Source organism: Mchenga conophoros, linkage group LG7 (assembly GCF_057382185.1).
Source record: "Mchenga conophoros isolate Kocher_MC1m ecotype Shallow Benthic linkage group LG7, M_conophoros_male_GT1.1, whole genome shotgun sequence".
Lineage (NCBI taxonomy): Eukaryota > Metazoa > Chordata > Actinopteri > Cichliformes > Cichlidae > Mchenga > Mchenga conophoros.
In genome coordinates this window covers 15,059,126-15,082,616 of record NC_140532.1, presented here as the reverse complement: position 1 = coordinate 15,082,616, position 23,491 = coordinate 15,059,126, and the positions used below count along the sequence as shown (strand labels likewise).

Genomic DNA, 23,491 nt, shown 5'->3' with positions numbered 1-23,491 from the left:
ACTCTTAAAGTGATAAGCAAACTAGTATTTCATTAACAATTTAAAATACAACGTGCAAATATCAAAATGAGAAGTTTCAACTTTTCAGCATTTATTGGAAATGTACAACTAAAATCTGGCTTGAAAGTTGCTTTCCACAACCAGTGAATATAATACCAAACCGACATATTTATTCTCCAGGAATAAAAGCAAATTAATATAACATGAGTTATTATGCAGTGATTGATATTTCTCCATTGTAAGAACCCCCCAAAAGTAATCAATAATAATCGTATTTAAATCACTGCACCACCTGTAGGGGTCAGTAATACGACACAGTGAAGAACGTGAGACCTTAAATGAGTAAATCTATTTATAAATCACAAGCTAGTGAAACTGATTCGAACATATGATTGTCGGATGAAGACATTATTACACACAGGATCTATTCTAGTAATGCATAATACAATCAAAATGCTAATATATAAATGTACTGCATAGAACAGTTATGCAAAATGTAAACAATATGAGCATTGCTTTATTTTTTTTTAGCCTACTAAGAAATGCACAAAGAAAAAGCTATAACATTTTGTGAATAAATTTAGGTTTTATGAGAGTTTTTACAAGAATTTAAATGTATAAAGTAAAGCATTTAAACTTCATTGGGTTTAAATAATTCTTCTAATGTGGGAGATAAAATCCCATTTGAGCCACAGCCCGATAGGGTCTGTGTATTATTAAAAAATTAGATAAGAAGATCAGTTTGATGGGAAATGAAAAAAAGTGGGAAAACAACACTAGCACAGACAAATCAATAGAATCCACATCAAGGTACCAAGGAATACTGGCTTCATAAAATTGCCGACATCTCCAGCACCCATTTCATTTCATGTAAAAAAACAACTTGTGTTTTTACCTTGTACAAATACAGATATTTATATGAGGAGCTAAAAGATGAAAGTGTTCTACCTACCATATGTGATATTGCTTCAGATGCAATAAAAACAGGAAAATCTCAAATCTCAAGAAAATCTACACCTTCCCTTGCACTAATTATGAAACCAATTATACTGTTACGATAATAATGAGCATGTTTTTCAAAGCTGTTTGCTGTTATGTAAAAGTAAATAACACCCAGAGGCCTACTAACATGTGTCCAGGCCCAATCAAATGAAAACACCCAAGAATGACCTTTAACCAACAAAACAAAATCATCACTATGAGAAAAATGTGCTTTCTGTGAATGGTGTTGCACTACAGCTTTAATATTTACTTCATGAGAACAGGGATATGTTGCATAGCTACGCCCCCTTCTCTACACAGTAAAAAATAGCACGAAGTCAATCTGTCCTTTTATTAATGGAATTTTTTTCAGTCTCGTGTCTTCACTTTTTGCTGCGGTAGTGCGCTGCCACCACCAGGTAGCTGTCAGGGCTGAGGTCCTTGATATTAGGGGACTTGCTGCTTATAGGGGATATCTTGCCCTCCACCCTGGAAATCTGGAGCATGCGGCATGGGTCATGTTTCAGCAGGTAGCTCTCAAAGGTCTCCCAGCCTCCACCGACTCGCACCATCACGTGCTTATTGTGCAGCATCTGCGGAAGAAAATAGGATTATGTTGTGATGCTGGTGTGTCAGAAGGGGTGCTTTAATAGATGTGGGTGAACCCTTCTATAGGACTAATGTCATTACCCTGATTGAAGCTTTGGGTTTTAGCTGAACGAACATGTAAGCGCGGCTTTGATGTCAAAGCTTGTTGATTGATGTGGGTGTCCCAAAAGTGGTTGGTATCCCTGGAGGGATTCTTTATCAACCCTGCTGCCCTAACGTCTAGGTGAATTGATTACTAAGAAACTCTTATTTCTTAACTCTAACAGTGATGAGACTGTGTGCAGATGCAGCACTGCTTTGACCTTATGCTCATATAAAAATAAAAGTAGCCCTAAACACAAATGCTTCTGTTAGTAGCAGGCATTTGATGATAAACTAGGCCCATTAAAATTTCCAGTTTTTGATGATGATGGTGCTACAGGAAACATCAAAGGATTAGGTTATTAAAATTCCTTCTGAGTGGGACCTTATGGTCGGTATGAGAAATTATTAATTAATGAGACATTCCCTCAAATAAGTCTGAGGATTATCTACTGGGTCATATATATTTTGTCATGCAAAAAATGCAATGACAAATAGCTGTTGGTGGTAGAATAAAAGTCAAGAGAACACTGATGTTTGTCAAGTGGGAATTTTTGTTTGTTCTGTTACTGTACCTTCTGCTAATTGTGCACTAATTAAGACGTGTCGGTGTGTAGTCCCCCTAGAGTATATGTAACAAGCAAACCAAGCTTGCCAGCATTAGCTAATAGACAAGGTCTTCCAGTTCTAACTTCTATTGTTATTGGGCAGTTTGTTGAATTTGAATGGGTGCTTAATACTGGCTCCAAAACAAGTTAGTGTTCTTTGACACCCATGTTACAATTTACAACTTCAGAGCAGAAGCAGACACTTTTACAGGCTGTTTTTTTTTTTTTTAGCTAATTACCCACTTAATGATTGTACAGCAGGGTTGAGGTGCAGCAACTTTATTAACATCCAAGAGGTTTGTGCTTCAGTTTTGGTGAGTGGTGTTCTATTGTTTTATTACTGTTACTTTCCCAATTACACCACCCATAAAGTCTACAGGTTAATCAATAAGTGATAGCTTAGCCCAGTAGTTCTCAAACTGCGGGGTAGGCCCCACTGGTGTCCAGGTGGGACATAGATAATCAGGCAATAAATATGAATGGAAGTTAAGTTGAAGCATGTCTGTAAATATAATCAACCTGCCAAGGAATGCTGAGGAAAATTAGCCTATGTGGCTAAGTCTGACACATTTACATCACTGACTCTAAACAAACATCAGCATTACCGAAAAATTTACAGATGTTCACTTTTATATGGTAAATGGACTGGTTCTTATATATCCCTTTTCTACTCTACTGGAGCACTCACGGCACTTTATTTAACATGTTTCCTACACATACACATCCGTGCAAGCACATTTTTCTACGTCTAAATGCTTTCTATTTACCACACTGTGATGAACACATTTGGACCAACTGTGTGTTCAGCATGTTGCCCAAAGATAGTTTGGTATGCAGGCTGTAGCAGCCAGAGAAGCACCAATCTTTCAATAGCTGCCCGCTCTAACTCCTTAACCACAGCCACCCCAATTTCATCGTACAATTTTGTTGACTGATAATTCATACACATGAATTTGCATACAATCTGCAGTGTTAATGGGATATCTTCTGGTAACACTGAACATTTTATGGGTCTGAGTTGACAAGCTGGAAGATCAACTTCCCAACCTACTAGGATAGCTAATAAATATTCAGGTGATTTCATCACTAAAAAGCATAAAACCTTAAATTATATGTCTGGTTAAACAGACACATGCAGTGTTTTTTTTTTTTCCTATCCCTTTTCTACAACATTTGCTTGAAAACGATGCCACCTGCCACATCAGGGCACATTCCCAAGGTTGGCTACCATGGCAACGTCACCGGTTATAATAAAGAGACGAAATAAAAGGCGCTGGTATATTCGATGATCAGAAGCCTGCATTCCCCAGAGGCTGCACACATAAAACATGTCTGCCTTGCTATGGAGGCTTTTTGCCCCTCTACCTCATTAACACACCATTACACCTCTGAGGAAACAAGCTTGTTTGCTGAATGGCCCTATCTGAAGAAGAGTAAATCCAAAACAAGTTATTATAAAGATTATTTACTCAACTCAAAAATGATTCAGACAAATAGGAAAACAATACATAGTTAAAAAGGGCAAATTACATCATGCAATTGTCACCTCAGTTTGGCCAGATATGACGCTTCTTGCCCTGCAGCAGCATAACATACAACATTTATAGGCCTCTTAAATGAATCAATCGTGAGGGCAGGAGCAGGGCAGTAGATCCAATCATCAGCACCAGGCCTCAGGCTTTGTGATTGTGGATTTAATGGACCTGTGTGATGCAGAGGGGTTTTCAATCACGCTGCTTTGGGACGAGACCCTTGCTGGACTCCAAACCCTTCTCAGTAGGCCAGAGAAGGGCAGAGGCCCGGGGCTGAGCTGGGACAGCACTTCTCACAAAACCACTCTGGTGTTTTTCTGCTCTCTCATTCAAGCTACAACTAGCTCATTTATTCCAGCAGAAGGTCAGCCTCTCCAGCGGCCCAGATTATTGTGAAGTGAGATCTGCTGCACGTCACTGCTGTCCTTGCTCCCAGCTGCCTACAGACAGTGACTGGGCTTACTGTATTCATGCCTTTTCAGTCGACCCAGCTGCTGGGGGGGGGAAAGCCATGTGAGGAATTTTAATTAAAGCATGTTCAGCATGAAGAGTGCTGGCTGGGAGACAGAGGAACAGAGGCTTAACACTTGCTTTGTTTGTCATCCTAAGCAGTATCGCACATACTGAAGGTGTGACTAGTATCCACGATGACACATGGTAACGGATGTTTAATAATGTTGTTATAATTTAGCTATTTTTCAGTATGGCTGCCCATTTATATACTATACGGTATATATTCATCCTCTGCTGCTTGTCCTGAAGCTTTTTTCCCCATTTTTGTTTAAGACTTTTTTGGTTTGTTTTTTAAAAACCAACTACTAACTATTAGTAGTTGCAATACAATGGACAAACAGCAGAGGACATCCAAGAGTAAACTCCCTTTTGCTAATGTACACATACCGCCAGCATGAATCACATCTTTGGAGGTGTAAATCCCGGTTGTGGGTTGCCAAGTAACCAGGATCCCAAGGGGAGAGATGCTACTTCTCCGATCTGTTATTCTCCATTTATCTTTCACGAATCGCCTTTATCTCTCCACTCAGAGAAAGCTGAGTAACATTTCCTGAGCTTAAAGACTGATTGTGTGTGATTATGTTAGTACAACAGCCAGTTCTGGGTCAGACGTATTCCAAGTGGTAAGTTGGTTGTGAGATCATAGGTAAATGTGTGGATGTTGCTTTCTCTTTACAGCAAATGAAAGTAAACATTGTCAAGGCAAAGGCCATTTGTAGACACAATGGATGACCTTCATGCCAAAACCAGCCCCACATATCTGCTATACGACTGGAAAAAGAGTTTGCTTTGCAATGTGAGACGTTATTGTTACAAACCGCAAAGTGGAATGAAAATAAAATGAATGGAATAATTAAAAAATAAGTAAACGGTTACTGTCATTTTCCACTGCTAGAAATAGACTATTTACTCTTTTTGCCAGTTTGTAAAAGAAGGTTACAATGTAATGTATGATTTACTTTATTTGAACAATGATTTCATAGAGTCATTATTGTATAATGTGTAATATTTGCCTCTGAAGCTTCAGTGCTGGGACTAATGTCTTCATTATTATTTGGACTGAGACTTTATAGTAGTGCATAACAGTGTAATAATAGCAAACTGAATGTGAAACATTCAGAACAGTGACCTGAAAACTAAGCTTAAGGATAAGCTCACCAGTAAAGAACTATGTCCATTGGGGCCTTCCCAACAATAGACTTTTTCCACTGAACAGTTTTATGCTAATATCCAAAACCTGATAATTTGATAACCTCATATGAAAGTGATACAAGTGAAAAAACGATTATGTTAATTATTATATACAGTACTGTGCAAAAATCTTGAGCCATCACACATTTCCTTATATTTTGCAAGGAAAATAGGAAACATTGAAAATAGAATATATAAGGCAAAAACAGAGTTTGTACAAGTCTAACATGATTGAAGGTCAGTATTTGGTATGACTACGTTTATACTACAACACAGCCTCAACTCTCTTAGGGAAGCTTTTTATAAATTTATTTAAGCAGTCTTCTTGAAGGACATCCAAAGATTTTATCTGGATATTGGCCACCGTTTCTTGGATTCTCTGTCAAGATGATCCCAAGCTGCCTGAATAATGTTGAGGCCGAGCTCTGGCAAGGCCAATCCTTGACTGATTGCATCCTTTTACTGCACTGACAGTGTATTTGGGATCATTGTTATGCTGAAAAATGAAACTGAAACTGTCAGTCAAATGCTTTCCAGGTGGTATTGCTTGGTAGATCAAAATCTGACAGTACCTTTTTGTGTTCATAATTCCATCCACTTTAACAAGATCCCCAACACCACTGGCTGAAATGCACCCCCAAGCAATCACTGTGTTTTTAAGATTGCTGTAGTTGTATCTCTCTTGTGACCTGCCCCATACATATTGATGATTTTGATTTTCAGTTCAGTTTTGTGGCATACCACAGCCATTTTTCCCTGATTCCCTTCCTCTGTATCTCATTGTACAACTGTATAGTGACAATAAAGGCATTCTATTCTATTCTTAAGAATTAGCCACCCTTCCGCTGAGAGTATCTCTGATGCGGCTGCAGTGAATAGTGGATGAATCAGCTCAGGTCCTGCCTCAGGTCTTTGGTGGATTTTTCCCCCCCCCCATTTCTTAAGGACGGGACTTTCAGAACCTGTTCATATGCTCTAGATATTTTTCTTAGGCCTGCAACTTCATTTCTCCTCTATTTGTCCATTTTCCTCAAAAATTTTAAGGACATATTGCACACCACATGTCAAGTGTTTGGCTAATAGCTCTTTGGGAATCACTTTGTTGTTGCAAAAATACTATTTTATTCATGTAAAATGGTGACATTTTCCTGGATGCAACGAAAGAAATGGGGACAAATTATGTTTTTGTGACAGACTGCTAATAACAAGGTGCCTAAAGATAGACGATTTGCTAAGGTCTCTGTCGCGTGCAGACGCAAGACTGGGCCATCTTTTGAGTTATGTGCGTTTTTTATGCTTCAATGAGTCATAGGTTAGTGTTAAGTGGCATAACAAACCAAAAAAACATTCTCCTGAAACTGGTCGGGTACAAGGACTGGACTCAAAATGAGGGAAAAAACAGCCAATATCCAAAGAAAAACTTGGAAAGACTTGCAAAAAGCCTGGAGAAGTATTCCTCAAGACTGCTTTTAAAAAATCCAAGAAAGTCTGGCTCCTTGGAAGCAAAATACAAAGAAACGAGGACTTTTGTACAATACTGTAACACACTCACCCGAATAAAGAGCATCTTCTCCCCAACACGATATCGACCCTGCGACTGTCTCTCTACACAGAACTTATTTGCACATCTGCAAGGTGGATCATTGGCGATATGTCTTACCTGTTTTGACAAAAACAAACATTGATGTTTTTCCTCTGATAAGTTAAGTAGAAACAGCAAACAGAGGTGAACACTTGCTAACTTACGGCATCATCCAAAAGCTTCCCTGTGCTTTTTTTGATAGAAGTCACTTTGGTAGGAGTTGGGGATGGGGAAGGGGATGGGGAAGGAGATGAAGAGGGTGATGGAGGGACAGGCTGAGCTGGAGATACAGGTGACGGAGGAGGTAGAGGCGCTTTCTCTTCTTGCTCAATCTCTTTCTCCAGTTTTATAAGGCCAGGAGGCTCCACATTGTACCTAGATGAGGAATAAAAGAGACACGGAAATTATGAAAGGATTTGCAAAACAATCCAAAGACATACACAGGAAAATCTAGACAATCAAGGAGGAAAATGTAAAAACCAAGAGCATACCGTGATGCTATCCGGCCCAGCTCTAAAAGACAAAGGCAGACTTCTCGTGGCTGCTTATGAAGAACTGCAAAAAGAGATCACCTTTTAGGATTTGGTGATTAAAATACTGTACTGTATCTGGATGAAGGTGATGAATGAGAATGAGTGGCTGTGTGATGGTGAAATGGACATAAAAACAAGCTTATGAACTTCATGCAATCACATGGTCCTCTCTAATCCTGTTCATCCCAAACCAAATGGAAAGAATACTGCTCACATGTTCATTTTAACCACTTCAGAGGGTAACGGTAACCACGGCAAATAATAGATCAAACCAGACTGTGGACACACAAAGCATGAATAATGTGACACACCACACCATGCAATATAGAAAGAATATATCCACTGCGTGATAGCAAACCTGATGTTGTTACACCTACTGCTGAACTGACAAATCCATCCAGAGAAAGTAAGAGGGAAGGAAAGAAAGAAAAAAAAGACATTCGTCAGCTGGATTGTTCACTGAAGCATTTTATTACAATCACATGTCCACTGGATTCGAAGGCGATTATAGCTCACTGCAGCTAGCTCACTGCGTGTGTGTATATCCTGGAATCCAGAAATGATTTACATAGCTTGAATATTTTTAGCAATGGCTGATCAACCTTTTAGTCAAAAATATGGCAAGAATTTATGACTATTCTGCGTATTTGTGCTCTTGTCAGGGGCACATCTGATTATGAGGGAAATATTTCAGTCCGGGCATATCTTTGCTGCAAGGACACTGCAGTGAAATAACGTGCAAGAAAGCTCTGCGAAAGATCAGAAAGACACAGATAAACACTGAGAGAGCGAATGAGGAAGAGAGAAAAATATCCCTACTGTGCGCTGAGGAAAACATTTGCATACTGTTGGCCTACTTTCTCACCATCTCACACCTTTATGTCCACGCTCCTGTAGTTTTACTTTAGATGTTTTGTGCATGAGTGCATTGTCTGAGATTCCCTTATTGTCAGGTAGAGCTGCTCCCATCACTGTGCTACCCGGACTGTGAGCTTTTTGAGCACGTCAAAGAAGGTGAGGCTCGGTCTGGTGATGTGAGGCTTCTAATCCTCAGAGGGGAGGAGAGGGAAGCAGGCCAACCTGCATGTCACTGTACCTGTACAATCAGGCCATTCACAGAAGATAGAAATCTGAGCCCACTGCCCCAGCAGTGCCAGGGATAACCAAAGCCTGAGAGAACTGAATCTTTGTGAGGAAAGTGATGCCTGTTTATGTACCCGGTCTGTCCTACATCTTGACATTTTCGCAGGGTGAGAAATAAAAACAGACTCACCTAAACCCTCTGACTCAAACAGACATGTTTCTCCAACTCCGACCTCACGACACCAGGCCAGGAAGTTGGCTGTGTTGTCCCGTGCAAAGAAGGAGCCGGATGGAGCGCTCCGCCGACACGGTATCCTCCGATTGGGAATTCTCTGTCACAGACACAGAGAAGAACCCCCTTACTTTCACTTAAACAAGATCGGATTTAAACATCTTATTCTGCAGTTTAACAAAGAAAGGACAAAAGTCCTCCAGAGTGACTTGTTCGAACCAATACCCAGAGCTCCACCAAAACACAGAGCCACATTATCTACATCTACACTGATGTCTGCTGAGGCTCTGATTTCAGCCCAGGATCAAGAACCCTTCCCATTGAGATCAATATGAGAAATGACGGGTTTGAAAACCTGTGCTACTTTACCAGGCTGTCTATGATTTGGGCTCAAATGACATGCTTATGGGTTTCAGCCCCCACACGGTCTGTTCGGGGAGATTTATGCGCTTTGCTGTGGTTTTATACAGGATATGTGTGTCTGTGCTTTGAGAAAGGTGGAATGAGCTCATGCTGGAAATATGCAAGCTTTTGTGGGTATTTTTCTTTTCATTCCAGACTCTCCTTTTGACTTTTTTTTTAGGGGATCTTTTGTGTTAAATGACTTTGCATTCCCGGATAAATATTCAACTTTGCCAAGGTTGTTTTTTTTTTTTTTCATCTAACAATCAGATGAATGTATTATTATTTCTGCCTTGGCTGCCAAATGATCTGCACCTTTGAATGTCTAATGATTGCACAGGAGGTAGGGGACTTCTGGAAAAGATTATCTTTAAACATATGGGAATAATAATAAGGAAAAGGAACTGCTATGCTTGAAATGAGCAACGACAGCTATAATCAAATTATTTCATTCAAAGAATTTAAATACCTCAACATGCACACACGAGATGAGCAGTTTGACACTTTAAAAATACATTTACTTGGTACTTTCTTACTTTAAGAGGTAGATGAGAAGATTATGCTATTATCACATATGTTAGTTGGAGGTTGAACTGTCTTCGACTGACATCTCTGTTTTTGCACTGGTTAAGCAAATATGTGGTGTGCTTTATGGGTGCAAGCGGACAGATTTCATGAACTTTGTACAGAGCCGGGCTACTTTTTCCTCTCCAAGCCTTTCTGCTGAGATAACCAGCAGCTGCGTCTAGCTTCATGGCCCTTCCTTTCCCTGTAAAAAAAATCCCTTTTGGTCAATGCTACTTATTTACGATGTTTGATCTTCTCATCTCACTCTCCTGCCGAAACCAAGTCTTGAACATTGCACTTTTGCTTAAAATTTCAGTGCTATAGCAATAAGTTCCCCCAGTTATTGAAATGACTGTACAAAAATCAGCCTGTCAAAGTGTTATGACAAGAACAAAAACAACCTTTGCTCATCTGGACTTAATACTGATTGATATAAACACATGGGAAGACGTCTGGAGCACAGCATCTGCAAAGTGTGATTGATGGTACCCCTGTGCTGTAGTCACAGGCCCACTTCACACACCACATCGACTTATAACAGGGCTTGAACACAGATGGATGTCCTCTTTTAAGTGGTGAAATCTGATAGCAAACAACTAGAGCTGATCAAATGCCACGACAAGCATAAAGACTCATTGGATGACATACTGTGTATCAGACATGAATAACACGGTTAATCTTTTAATGAAAACCCTTAATTCAGACAAACAGAATCGAATCACGCTCGCTGCACAATATCATAATGCAGCTTTGTTTCATTTTAAAGCCTATCCAAGGACTCTCTCTCTCCCTCTGTTGGCATTCACAATCAATAGACTCCTCTATTTCGGCAGCTCCTCTGCTGTCTCACGGTCATTGACCTCAAGTATTTCCTCACATCTGTGCTGCTGCGCTCACACTGAGATCAGGAGACCCACTGACATCAGCACAGTAATGCTTCAGTGCAAACATCAACAACTCTCACTGAAGGACCAACAAACATCTTTTACTTCTTGCCTTCCGAACAGAGGCACGAACATGACCCAATCACAGTTTTTGCTGCATGCCACTGAGACCAGCTGTCACTTCAGCATTTAAATATCTGCAATAAACAGATACTGAAGGTAAATATCCATCTTTTAACATATATTTTTGAACTTTTGAGGATGTATCCATGGGGTTTTTATAATATATGGGGCATAAATAGAAACATTTTTCTTTTGCCTAGTTGTTTTTGTTGTTTTAGTCACCAACCCCATAAATATACATCTGGACAGACTGATTGGGTGAAATTACAGGTAACCACTCTCAAGGCACCCGTTTTAATGAAATTCATTAAATCCTCAGTCAAGGCTCACAAGAAAAGAACGTTTAATGCTGTTCTCCCAAATCTCACAGGGGATGTGGGGCCCCATCAGTTAACGTGTCCTTGCTAGCCTTATTTTTTTTTCTTTTTTGCCCTGTTGAAGGCAAGAGGCCCCCATCCCCCCATCCCACTTTATGTGCACTTCTTTCTAAAATTGTGGAGTTCTTTGCAAAGTAGGAATTCACGGGCGCAGTCATCAAGAGCGTCTTTCTGCCTCTGTGCTACTTTCCAAATGTTGTGTTGGGATATCCTTTTGTATTTAGATGTGAAAAAGACCATTACATGTGGAAGTGGTTTTAAATAGTGACTGTCAGTCAATCTGACCTAATAAGTGTCTGCTCAGATGATGTTTTCATACTCAGGAACAATGCTCTGTGAAATCGTTCAAGCTGATAGTCTGGGAAGATTTTCAGCCAAGATTTAACTTTCAGATTAGTGTTTTCACTGTAATCTGTATCACACAGGACTATTGCAGTCTCTCTGTACCTTGCTGTTGCCAAGGGTAGGCAGATCTCCATTACTCTGCCTGAACTTCTCCTGCAGTGTCTCAGCCAGCTGGCACAACAGGAAGCCATTGTCTAAGCGGTCCATGAAGCTCTCAGCAGTGATTTCCAGACCTGAGCAGGAGACACATAAAGAAAGAGCAGCGCCACAAGTTTAAAAAATATACATATAGCGTAAGGAAATAAAATTTAATCTCCACTTCACTCCGAGTTGCGGTCAAACCTGACGCAGTGCTGTTGATTCCTAAAACCGTTTTAATGACCGAGCGTCGCTTTTGCTGCCGGGTTTGTGGCGGCTCTGGAGGAGCCAAAAGCTGAAATAGTACAACATGATTTGAGAGGATCTGGGGGATTTCCTGGTCACACACCGTGGGATGGCAACTACGGGGATGCATAAAAAAATCCAAAAAAAACGTGGCATCTGTTTGTACACAGTAATGCCTCATTATCCTGTGCATTTGCAGAGCTACGTTGGTGATCAACATGTGGTGTCCAGTTGACTGACTTCCAGAGGACCATTCTTTCTTAGTTAGATCATCGTGAAATAGGAGGTGGTGGCAGGGGGGTGTCTGTGGAAAGAAACTGGAGATATTTTTTTTTATCCCTTTTCTCTTTCTTATTGGAGGAGGGGTTTAGGGGTTCAATGTTTAATGAGTTCCAAATGTTGCAATTGAGCCCAGAAAAGAGAGATTGAAATCTTGAGAAACACTCAGTGAGTCTTATACTCTACTCGTACGACCCTCGTTCCACGCTGTGAGAGGAAAATATCTTTCACCGGGCTCCAATAGAAGTATAGTAAAATTAAATATTTAATCATACGAGTTGCCCAGTTCCTTCAATCTGACTTGAGATCATCTTACACTGGGAATATATTAGGATCAGTGAGCTCTGACCGTTTGCAAACTCAGCCTTCTCCTTGCATTAAAACTACAATTAAACACCTGTTAAGTTTCTTGGGTTTTTCTTGCACTGCTAAACAACTGAACAACTGTCCACAGACAAATGCACAAAGACAAACATAAACACCTGCCAAGTGCTTTAAACCACCTTTGTGGTAGTTCCTGCTTAAGTAAGTGTCTTGAGGAGCACATTTTGCCATGATGACAGACAAAAAGACAGACTCGGGAAGTGAAAACAATACGAGCCAAGCTGTTACCGCTTTGACAACAATGACTCATCAGTATAACCAAACATATTCCTCCCACACGGCAGCGGGCCACACGGCAGGTCTCACCTGAAACTGTAATCAAGGATGTCAGCATCTTGTTTCACAGAATAAAAAAAAATACTGAGCAAATACAGAACTTGGCCTAAACCAACAAATTAATTCTGTAGTGTTTATTCACTGGAAACACTTGCATGCTCCTGCTTCTGAACCCTTTAGTTCCATGGCTTTCTGGCTCAGCTGGTTCCAGTGCAAACACACACACAGCCAGAGATAACGCGGAAGACACTGAAGTTGTTTTAAGTTGTTTACACACAGACATGAGAGAGTCTCAGGAACCTTATAGTTGGTTTGAAAAGTGTCTGTTATATGCATCCAGGAGTAACTCCCAGTCATAACACATACAGTAGTTCTTAAGCATATTTTAAACAAAAAGCACAGTCTATGAAGCGTTTAGCACCAGGGCCAGCGGAGGCCCTTGGTTTTGTGTAACAAGAAACAATCAAGCAGTTCATACTTATCTCTTCTAACATATAGGTGCAACCTTGTTAATAACCTAAAAGCAGTACAAACATGATAATTACAAACACAAACCAACATACTTATGACAAAAGCTAGAGTAAACGTGCTGCATGTGTGTATTTTTGTGTGTTCACTCATACACTGGCTTCCTCATTAGCACTCAGTCATTGAAATTTTGAGAACTTGACTCTAACAAATTTAAAATTCTGATGAAACACTGGTTAACAGACAGTTTACATCTCTGAAACCCAACTAACAAATACATAATTCTTACTCTGGTGGCAGCCTTTGTAAGAATATTTATGAGCTGACTCTGGTGAGTCATTGGTGCAAGAATGCTTAAGAAAACATCATGGAAATGACTGTAGGTGTTTCTCTAAGGTATTTCACTAATGATATCCATGTTTAATACAAATTTTTCCCTGGCTCTAGGAACAAACAAAAAGAAACAACAACAAAAAAACCATACAAAACTCATTCATACACACCCATTCAAATCAGATCAAAGTGCACTGTGCTTTTGTTTTGTGGCTGCGCTGTTAAAGAAGTACAGCGCAGAGAATTGTTTATTATGCAACCACATCCTTGCACAGTGCTGATGCTCCCACCCACTGTGCATTATTTAAGAACAGTTAATGGTGTCCATTATTCATTTAAAGTAAATCTATGAAAGAGCGTTGCAACTGGAACAGGTCCACACAATCTGGGGACTTTAAAATAGTTTGTAATGAGGTGCGGATTGATCACAATCCCCTGCAGAGGTGTTTACATCAGCAAAGACCAGTCGAGTTAATTTTAGACACAAAGCAATGAAATGTGCAGGATTTTTTCAAAGCCAAGCTATTTCTAAGCCTGTGTATCCAATGAATCTACAAACCACACCCTGATTTTTTAAATTTATTTTATTTCGCACAGCTAGCAAAACATCTGAGAAATGAATGATTTAAAACACATTTTAACCACAGTTCAGGAATATAACTGTAACTTTATATATGTAATAGTATTACTACTCCTCAAGGCGATTGTTGTTATGATTTGGCCCTATATAAATATAACTGAATTAAATTCGCTTTGCTTAGCGAATTAAACCATGTTATAAACTATAACTCGTGGTAATAAATCCTCACTGTTAATAGCATGTGTTTCTTGCTCGTTAGTGTGACTTACCAAGAATATTAGTGAGCCACAGGGCCAGGTCTTCCTTCATAGGCAGCAGGCTGGCCTCATGTCGACTGGAAAGCCACTGTTGGTACTGCTGCATGTCTGTCAGGCCGGGCCCGCTGGGCTGTTTGGGGCTCAGGGAACTGCACATGGTTCCCTATTCATCAGCAGGAGAAGGTTAAGACAGTCCAATGATATAGAATTCATGAACATGTAAGATATCTGTAATATTATGCAAGCAGACACAATGTGCAGCTCCAGTGTGCAGTATAGCAGATCTTCAAAACATTAATAAAGGAGGTACATATTATCCAGATACCTCAGCATATTAATTGGACTCCATCTAAGTCCTGCTAATAAATGCTTTGTTGTTGTAGCAGGCAACAAAACCATCATGTTCTTCTCTATACATGCATATGTTTGAGTATGCACCCATGTATGTATGTATATACATACATGAGCCCCAACATTAAAACCATTAAGTGGTGAAGTGAAAAAAACATTGATCATATTGTTAAAAAGCAGCGTTCAGCTGGAAAGAACTGGAAAAACTCTGCCAGACATCAGCAGCAGCCTCCCCCAGCGGGACGATGTACCTCATCAAATGGCAAAAACGGCTCAGGAATGGCTCAAAGAACATGACAAAGAGTCCAAGACATTCCCTCCAACCAAGTCCCCTGATCACACTGTAACGCAGACCCACTCCTGCACACTTCACAGTCAGCATTACTTAGATTACAAAGGTTCTTCAGTTATCTGCACAATGAGCTGATTTTCAACTTTGCTGTTAGCTTTGTGTTAATACTTAAACAATAAAAGAAAGATCCTGTGTCCTCACTAGGATAGGGATTCATGCCAGTGTGTGGCACTGTAGTTCAAGGTTGATACTATTAACTGGTAAATGGGACAATTCATCTCAGGCAATGTTTCTGAGTAATGCTAAAGTAATGTAACAAGTACTGCGAGGAATTACTCTCTCCAGGGAATAATTAGGTGATGCAATGCATCACTTAATTCAATTTAGAGTTGCCAGGAGGTGGGCTGGAACCTATCTCAGCTGTCACAGGGCAAGAGCTGGGGTACACTCTAGGAAAGGGCTTCTTCAATTCATTTGATATCAAAAAGGAAAAAAACAAAAAACAAAAAGAGAAATTCCCAGTGTTATACCCATTCAGTTGACAGTGATGCAAAACAGAGTGAATCGGAGAATTCTCATATGTAATAACCTTAAACCAGAGGTTCATTTACCTTCAAAGTAGTTACACATTTTCTGGAAATATACTAATCCGTCATTTCAGCTCTAGTTAGCATCCTCCAAATATTGTGCAGCTCTTTTGAAAGCTTAAACAAAGTTGGTTACAGCGGTCATGATATGTCACGATAACAGAAGGAACCTCTGAACATGTGTGTGTTTTATACTCGTGATCTAAACGGATCCTCACAATAAAATTCTTCTGTATTAGCTATCATTCATGTTGCATATTCACAAAAGGGGCAGAGGAGGAGCAAGCTGAAACAGGAAAGGAGAGCAGCTTTGTTCTCCTGGTCAAAATCCTGGTATGGATTACAATAAACCTGATGACATTAGAGAGCACCATTTCTTTCCACCCCTTCTTTGGACAAGAGACACTTTTATACCAGCCAGACTGGTACAGTAGGACTTTTATTCAACCAACAAAGAGCTCCTTCAAATTACTCTGCCATCTATTAAGCAGTCTATCCAGCGGTGCATATCAGCCCATCACAGTCAACAGTGCAGCAGGTCTTGCGTTACAGGTTGATGGACAGATTGCATTTGACATCAGTACTTGGAACAATATTTAACTGCTGCTTATTTCCTTGAAAGTGAAGTCACTGAGTAAATTAGCATTTGGCCCAGTCTTTTCCAATACCAGGCTACAGTGCGCCAAGGGTGCACCGCATTAGCTGCAATATGAAAATCTTTCAGATATCAGTCCAGTGTCACTCCATTAACGGATTTGCGGTGGAGAAGAGTGAGTGCCTGACAAAACAACTGGGCACCAGATGCAAGACCTGAGCTGTGTAACAGGGCACATCAGCAGCACTGCAAGCGTCAATCTGTTCTCTAAAGTACTCTGACATAGAAAAACGATGCAATGCAGACAGAAAGGAGACACCCCAACCTTTAGAGCATAGAGGTAGTGGCATAACGGGGATTTAAAGGCTCCCAAAGTACTCAAGAGTTTCTATTTTAAAATAACAAATAAGATATGAGCAAAATGTCTTTTCTCTGTTACATACAGAACAGACATCTTAAGTCTGGTATCATTACAGCTTACCTAACAGCCAATGATGAAGTGACTTTGTTCTCCTTTTTTCTGGTAAAGTTCTTTGTCCGGGGTTCTTTAAAGAAACAGAAAGTTACTTGAAGAGAATTCACATTCTTGAAATCTTGTTGTTGCATTTTAAAGGTTTTGCCTCCACCGCTTCCTCCAAGCAGGAACATTTCACATACCCTCTGGCACGCAAATAAAAACAGGATATCGGATGCAAATTGCAAGAAGAGCTTATTTAAACAAGGAAGCTGCCACGAACAAGTAGTTCAAAGCACGCGGTGGATGAAAATTTCCTGTGAATACTGAGTGAGTGCAGCACGATATGAGGAATCTGACCTTTAAAGCTGTGTAACATTTCAAGGTCCGTCTGGAGTTGGCTGCAACTAAATGGCACCGTGATGCAAAACTGGACATCAGGACCTTGATGTCCGACCAAGGCTGTCAGATCTTTGAGAAGGCAACTTCTACTCGCTTGCATACACACACAAAAGTCTGGAGCTCGGCGCTCACACACAGGTGCTACATTCCCATGTCCACTGGTGAAGGCTGACAGACAGAACAAGGGCACTAGGATGTCTCATGTCTCCCAGTGCAAGAGCTTAACAAGCTCATTCCCTGTGCTGCGTCAGTGGGCAATGCATCAAGCTGCTATTTTACGTATTGTTATTGTACATTTTCCTTATTAAAGCTGTATGGTATAAAAACTTTCTGAAAGATTCTTATGTGTCTTCTCACATGTCACTTTAAATTAACTTAAAATTCACTACAATTTTCTTGCTTTGTTTGAATTCGCACATACTAGTCTCTGTTCAATAAATCTTCATGTCAACCTTGGTTCAGTTTTATTGTTCTTGACTAGATCGTAAACAAACATCGAGCTCAATTTTCACCATTTTTTCCCCAAGAAAATAGCCCCGGCCAGCTGTTGTAAAACATACCTGGTTCCTCTCACCATACTGTTTCCTGACATGTTTTGCTTCAGCAGCCTGCACTCTGCTAAACTGCGTGTATTTTAAGAATCTGGTTCATGATCGAATGCTAGGCTTTGTGCATTCACAAAGAGATCCCACTTTTCAACCCAAAACATTAAAAAAAAATATATAGAAATACAAAATTTACATTCATCCTGAGTCATCTCGTGACTTCACTAAAGCCATGCTAATGTGCCACGGTTGGCTGCAGATTGCTTCGGGAAAGGCATATGGATGGGAATTTTGAATGATGAATCACATTAGAAAGTACAAGAGCGGCTCTGTCCTCGTAACCCTCTTTGCCCTGCGTGCCCTCCTCCACTACAACAGTTAGCCGATCTGGAGGTTGATTTGTCCATCTAAATAAGGACACTCAGCATGTTTCTACTGCTGACAAGTAATCTGTTGTGTTCAGGTATCAGATTGCTTGAGGTGCTACAGTCAATGAAGCACACTGTCTGTATGGGAATCTGCACTTAAGTCTTACAAATGAAATGATTTCATAATGGAATATGCAACCTCAGACCTTTGATTAAGGAAACATTTGAACTGTCAACAAACCAAAGTTCAGGCTGACTGTATGTCAAGAAAACAGATAAAATGAGCTATTTTTATAGTTTCTCTGAATTTGGTGCCAGGGCTTGGTTTTGGGTAGAACTGTATTGGCCTCTCACTTCATTTACAACTGCAATAAGGCTTTTTAGGTTGTCTCCTTCTTTACAGCTGTCACAAATAAAGCGCCCACAACAGACAATTTACCACTCTTGAAATAGGTCCAAGGGAGGACGCTTGATGAGTTATGACTCAAATCCAGCAGAGCGCCTGCTAATTAAAAACCAATGAAGTGACTGAGAGCAGCTAGTACACAAAATATATGATATTCCGTTTAATTACAGATGTCTGGTGTTAACTCTGAAAGGAGTAAAAAGGCAAGCACCTTCCTGTCAACTGTCAAGAAGTAAGATTCAACCAAGCCCCCCTCAACTGTTAAATGAGTTTCATTAGATGGTATTGTTCTGCAAAGCACACAAAAGGAAGAGATTGCAAAGGGTACTTTCTAAAAATGATCTAAACCTAAAACAGAAATGCAAGTATGAATAGTCTGACAGTCATACAGCAACAGTGTAAAAGTAGCGAAAAATGTCCTGAATGAAAAGCTTCTCGTGTGTGCTCACCCTGAGGGTTCAGCTCGCTGGTGCGCTCCTTCCTCTCACTCGTCCTGTGAGATGCTGGTTCCCAATTTTCATGCTTTTCACAGTGGTGCACCGACCCACAGGTTAGCCTCCAAAATCACAAACCAGTGTGTACCGGGGTGATCTTTCTCGCTGCACAAGCTGACTGCACAAGCACACGCATACGCGCGCACACATATACTCACTCACAGCAGGCTACGCTGCTGCTGCTGATTATGATGATGGGAGGAAAGTTTGGTCGTGTTGGCACTGCCTCTTCTTTGTGTTCCCTCTGTAACATTTTTTTCTGGCCTGAGTTTCTATTCTTCCAAACGCTTTGATGTAAAGTTTTTGTCTGTGTGTGCAACTGTGCTGTTTGATCCATCTAGTCGCATTGTTATTATATCAAGACTGGTTCATTTAGGCGTAATTTGACACTATCTTGCATTTGAGAATAAATTGAAATAATGAATGACGATCATTATTAATACATTAATTACGTGTTTCAGGTGTAGTCTTCCTAGTCAGAACACCCTTATGATGCTTTTTAATGTAAATGTGTGTGTAATCCATATAATAAATACACGTAAGCACAAAAATTCCGAGTTTGTGTGTACCGAACTCATTAACTCATTTTGTGGCGCTAAGATCACTTGATGTGCTTTTATTTTGAAGGGGATGAAATTATATTGGCACACTTGCGCACTAACGAGCGGTATATTCAACCGGAAAATCAAGCAGTAGAAACCGGCAACAGATATGTGAGTTTCTTCAACTTTCTCCGTGCTGTCATATTCATTTTTTATTGTAACGTCAGCTGTTATTGAAACCCACGTTACTCAAGAGGAATTATTTATTGAAGTGCGGCACCGGAAGTCTTGTTTTGCCATGCTAGTATGTTGACATCTTAGCTAACATGTAGCTAAACCGCTACATCTCAAATGCTATAGCAGTTTTTCAGCAGCATAGCGAAATTCAGATGATTCAGGTTCAGGCTGTAACCTTTCTCCTCAGTGGGTTTCCGAAGCCGGACTGAAGGCTGAACTCTGAATGCTGAGAGCGCCACATGGAGGCGGTGCTGAAAAACTTAGCTAGCACGGTGGAGATGCTGGCGGTGGCGGCGCAGAGCGATGCGGTGAATCACTGGGATAAACAAACTCTGTCCAGGGCGTTTCACTGGGCCCGGTACTGCGAGCACGTCTTCTCCAGGTTCCATAATAACGCCGCTATTAGGAGGATCATGGAGAAACAGCTGCAGCTCACAAACCAAACTCTGCGAGATACCATCCCCGGATACACCGAAGTCTCCTTCTCGGACCTCCCCCGGTGCCAGCACTTGTTGCTCGTCAGGTTGTTGAACAACCCAGAACTTCCTAGTTCTCTCATGAAGATCCTCTTTGACACAACGCGTCCTGTCAAGACGATGCACGGAGACTATGAGGACGTCACAGGTCTCTGCAGTCACATAGTTCAATGCAAATCAGTTTATAAGGTCCTGAGCCCCCTAGCTGATATGTCAGCCCTTGGTGCTGATGCTGAGGTGCAGGGGGAGATGCTGATGGAGAGGCTGGAGGCTCTGCTGAACCAAGGCAGTGAAACCTGCAGGGCAGAGCAATTTTTAGGCTCTGTTCTCCAGGGATGCGAAGGGGCATTGCAACAATTCTGTCTAGTCATCGCTGCAGCTCTGCTGACATCCAAAAGCTGTACTGCACAAACTGCTGCACATGATTTTCTCTTAGACTGGTTGCAAAAGAAACACAGCCTGCTGCAGTACATGTGTTCTCTACTGTCTCCTACACTTTTGAAAGACCTGGCAAAAGAACATCAGAAACTCAGAGATGCATCTTGTAATGTACTGAAAAAGTGGGCCTCGGAAATGGAATACAGCTTAAGTGACGGCGAATGGGTTCTAACCAGCACGGGTCCCGGAGTGTCCTTCAAGAAACTTACTGAGCTCTTTCTGGCTTTATTCGATGCCAGTCCGTCTCTGAGGGGGGATGTAGAAAAAGAACTAAATGCTTTGAAGATTTCTGATGGAGACTTTGATGTCACAGGGCTGAGTGTGTGGGGAGACCTGCTGTCAGCTTTAAACATGTGACTGATGGTCTTGGAGCTTGAAAGATGATCAAATTGTGGCCAAATTCCTGTTTATATCTTGATATTGTCTATATTTTTCGGTATCAGAAAAAGCATATTAAACAGCTGACATCAGTTTTTTTTCTTAATGGTCACGTTGTTCTAACAATTGTAATGATATTTCTGTCAGTTTTGTTTAATTTTACCAAAGTGTGAGCATGACTGTGGGTTTATGAAATATTTAACATGTGAGAATTTAGGCTGGTGATGAGAAGAATTGTTCTAGCAGAGCAAAAAGTTTTAGGTTCTTCTTGAATGTTTTCCACCTTTGTTTACAGAAATGTGTTTCAGTACAATATTTGACTCATGTTGCACTTTTCCTCAGTTCATGTATCTAGACAAACACATAACTGCTAATTACAGATGCAGTAGAAAGATATAATAAAAATGGTCACTGTGGTGGCTCCTCTCAGACTGAAAATTTGTTGCAATATAGTAATTCTTGTTGAAATGTAAACATGTTTTTAATGATATATTGTGATAATTAGAATATTTGTGATGACTTCACTGTTGGTGAAATTGGCCAGATTGCTTATTATATGAGATTTTAATCTAGAAAAGTGGAAAAAGAGGCAGGACGAAGAACAGGGTGGGGCATATGATACAAGAACAATGGCAAATGAGATCCTGCTCTTGATGCTTCAGGAGTTAATCTCTATCTCTGGATTTATTGTTTTTAGTGTGTGTGTGTGTGTGTGTGTGTGTGTGTGTGTGTGTCCAGTTGGCTGTTTGTTGAACTTACTTGTTTGGACACATTATAGCTTTTGTGCTGCTTTGTAAACCGTGTCAGCACACGATCCGACTCACTTAAACTGAACGTACTTGTGAGACAGTAAACAGATGCCATGGGTCTTTGGAAGCTCAAGGTTTCATTCAGCCTCATAAATTTGATCCTAATACCAAGCCATTAGGAGCTGCGTTGTTTAAAATTATTCTGCAGCGGCTGATTTATGAGGACCTAAAAAGAAATTAAAGTTTAATTCCACATTATGCAGATCTGTGGAGAGAGATGGGTTTGATAATAAGCTCGGGGCTATAAGGAAATAGCAATAAGCAAAGCCAGCAAAAGCGCTGTGCAACCACGTACCCTTTCCTAACTCTACACACCTCAAATGATTTTCACTTTTTTTCACACCATCTGTCAGTAAAAGCCTCCAGCAGTGCTTGATCTAAACCTATACATTTGGATTGGCTTAATTCCAGTCATGTGACCTGACTGCCAATTTACACATCTCAGACCTTGCCCATGTGTCTGAGCGCTTGTGCAGCGAGGGATCAATTAGTCAGATCAGGCGTCTTCAATCAAACTCTGCACAATGGCTGGTGTGTGACATAACCCTGTCAGCGAATTAGAGCCCGGGCCACCGTGCGGAGGGAAACACCAACACAGCCACGGCTCATTTAACACACCGTGAAAGCAATTCTCGTAGAGACGGACGAGGGTCACTGAGTAAAGGGCAGCACATACACAACCAGTTTATTTCCAGCCAGTGAAGAACATATGCCAACCAGCAACGACTGCAGAGATCTAACCTGCTCTTGTGTTATAAATGCATGCAAAAATAATTATGAATTTGTTGGGAGTGTGTTTAATTTACAAAATCTACAAAAATGCAGTTTCAGAGCACCATTCCACAAACTAACGAGAATTATCCACCTCTACTCTTTTAGCATGTAGCCATCGGGTGCTTCCACCCACAGTTATTTTCTTGTGTAGACTTTGTGGTTCTCACTCTGATTCACAGCCTTACACGTTACTGGCAGGGTGAGAGAGCTGCCATGGTGATGATTCAGATGTGTTACCATCTGACTCCAATAAGCCTACAAGAAAAGCAGCATTTTTAGTACTATGCCTATGCCAATCTAATATTTAATAAAACCATGTTTTACCCGTTATTTATAACAGTCTAAATCATACCCACATGTCTGGAAACCACTAAGAAGAAACTGCTTCTTTTGGCAGTCTGTAACACTATTTAGCTATTAAACATCCACCTATCCATCTATCTTCTGAATTGCTTATTTTATATTTGACCTCCAGCTGTTTGCAGCAAGCTAGTAAGCCTTTATTAGAACAGACTGAGAGTCGAAGTCAGCCGCTTACATCCAGCTTATTTAATTTAAATGTGTCATGCGCTTTATTAATTCAAAAGGACAAATGAGAAAACTTATAATTTCATACATGTGTATCAGTTCTGTCTGTTATAAAGAACATGCTCTAAGCAAAGAGTTGGATGATTGTCTTATCCTTCCTTATTTTACATTCCATCCGTCCAGCGTCACGTTTGTTCTCCAGCAGCGTGGG

General features: G+C 40.5%; 2 protein-coding genes across 5 annotated transcripts; one reads left to right on the top strand and one right to left on the bottom strand.

Annotated features, from left to right (window-relative positions):
- Positions 1-10: 10 nt before the first annotated feature.
- gas2a (growth arrest-specific 2a) lies at positions 11-19,289 on the bottom strand. Of its 4 annotated transcripts, none has more exons than XM_085282410.1 (10): positions 19,054-19,288; positions 16,911-16,974; positions 14,617-14,767; positions 11,746-11,876; positions 8,904-9,045; positions 7,989-8,009; positions 7,589-7,652; positions 7,262-7,472; positions 7,068-7,175; positions 11-1,574 (listed from the first exon to the last, which is right to left on the bottom strand). In XM_085282410.1, exons 3-10 carry the CDS (start codon positions 14,759-14,761, stop codon positions 1,365-1,367), a joined length of 1,032 nt encoding a protein of 343 aa, XP_085138536.1. In that variant the 5' UTR covers positions 14,762-14,767; positions 16,911-16,974; positions 19,054-19,288; the 3' UTR covers positions 11-1,364. The 4 variants fall into 4 exon arrangements, with proteins under 4 accessions (XP_085138536.1, XP_085138537.1, XP_085138538.1 ...); XM_085282411.1 differs by lacking the exon at positions 19,054-19,288 and adding an exon at positions 17,087-19,021; XM_085282412.1 differs by lacking the exon at positions 16,911-16,974 and having other exon boundaries at positions 19,054-19,289.
- A 467-nt stretch (positions 19,290-19,756) lies between these two features.
- Positions 19,757-21,632, top strand: fancf (FA complementation group F). The gene is made up of 2 exons (XM_085282414.1): positions 19,757-19,811; positions 20,065-21,632. Exon 2 carries the CDS (start codon positions 20,117-20,119, stop codon positions 21,146-21,148), a length of 1,032 nt encoding a protein of 343 aa, XP_085138540.1. The 5' UTR covers positions 19,757-19,811; positions 20,065-20,116; the 3' UTR covers positions 21,149-21,632.
- The last annotated feature ends 1,859 nt before the right edge of the window (positions 21,633-23,491 follow it).

Excerpts from the sequence above, each read along its gene's own strand:
- gas2a (XM_085282412.1), bottom strand. The coding sequence starts at position 14,761 with ATGTGCAGTTCCCTGAGCCCCAAACAGCCCAGCGGGCCCGGCCTGACA. Across the intron at positions 7,653-7,988 it reads AGTAGGTGTAACAACATCAG|TTCTTCATAAGCAGCCACGA; the intron begins GTTTGCTATCAC and ends CTCTTTTTGCAG. Across the intron at positions 7,473-7,588 it reads CTGGGCCGGATAGCATCACG|GTACAATGTGGAGCCTCCTG; the intron begins GTATGCTCTTGG and ends TTCCTCATCTAG.
- fancf (XM_085282414.1), top strand. The coding sequence starts at position 20,117 with ATGGAGGCGGTGCTGAAAAACTTAGCTAGCACGGTGGAGATGCTGGCG.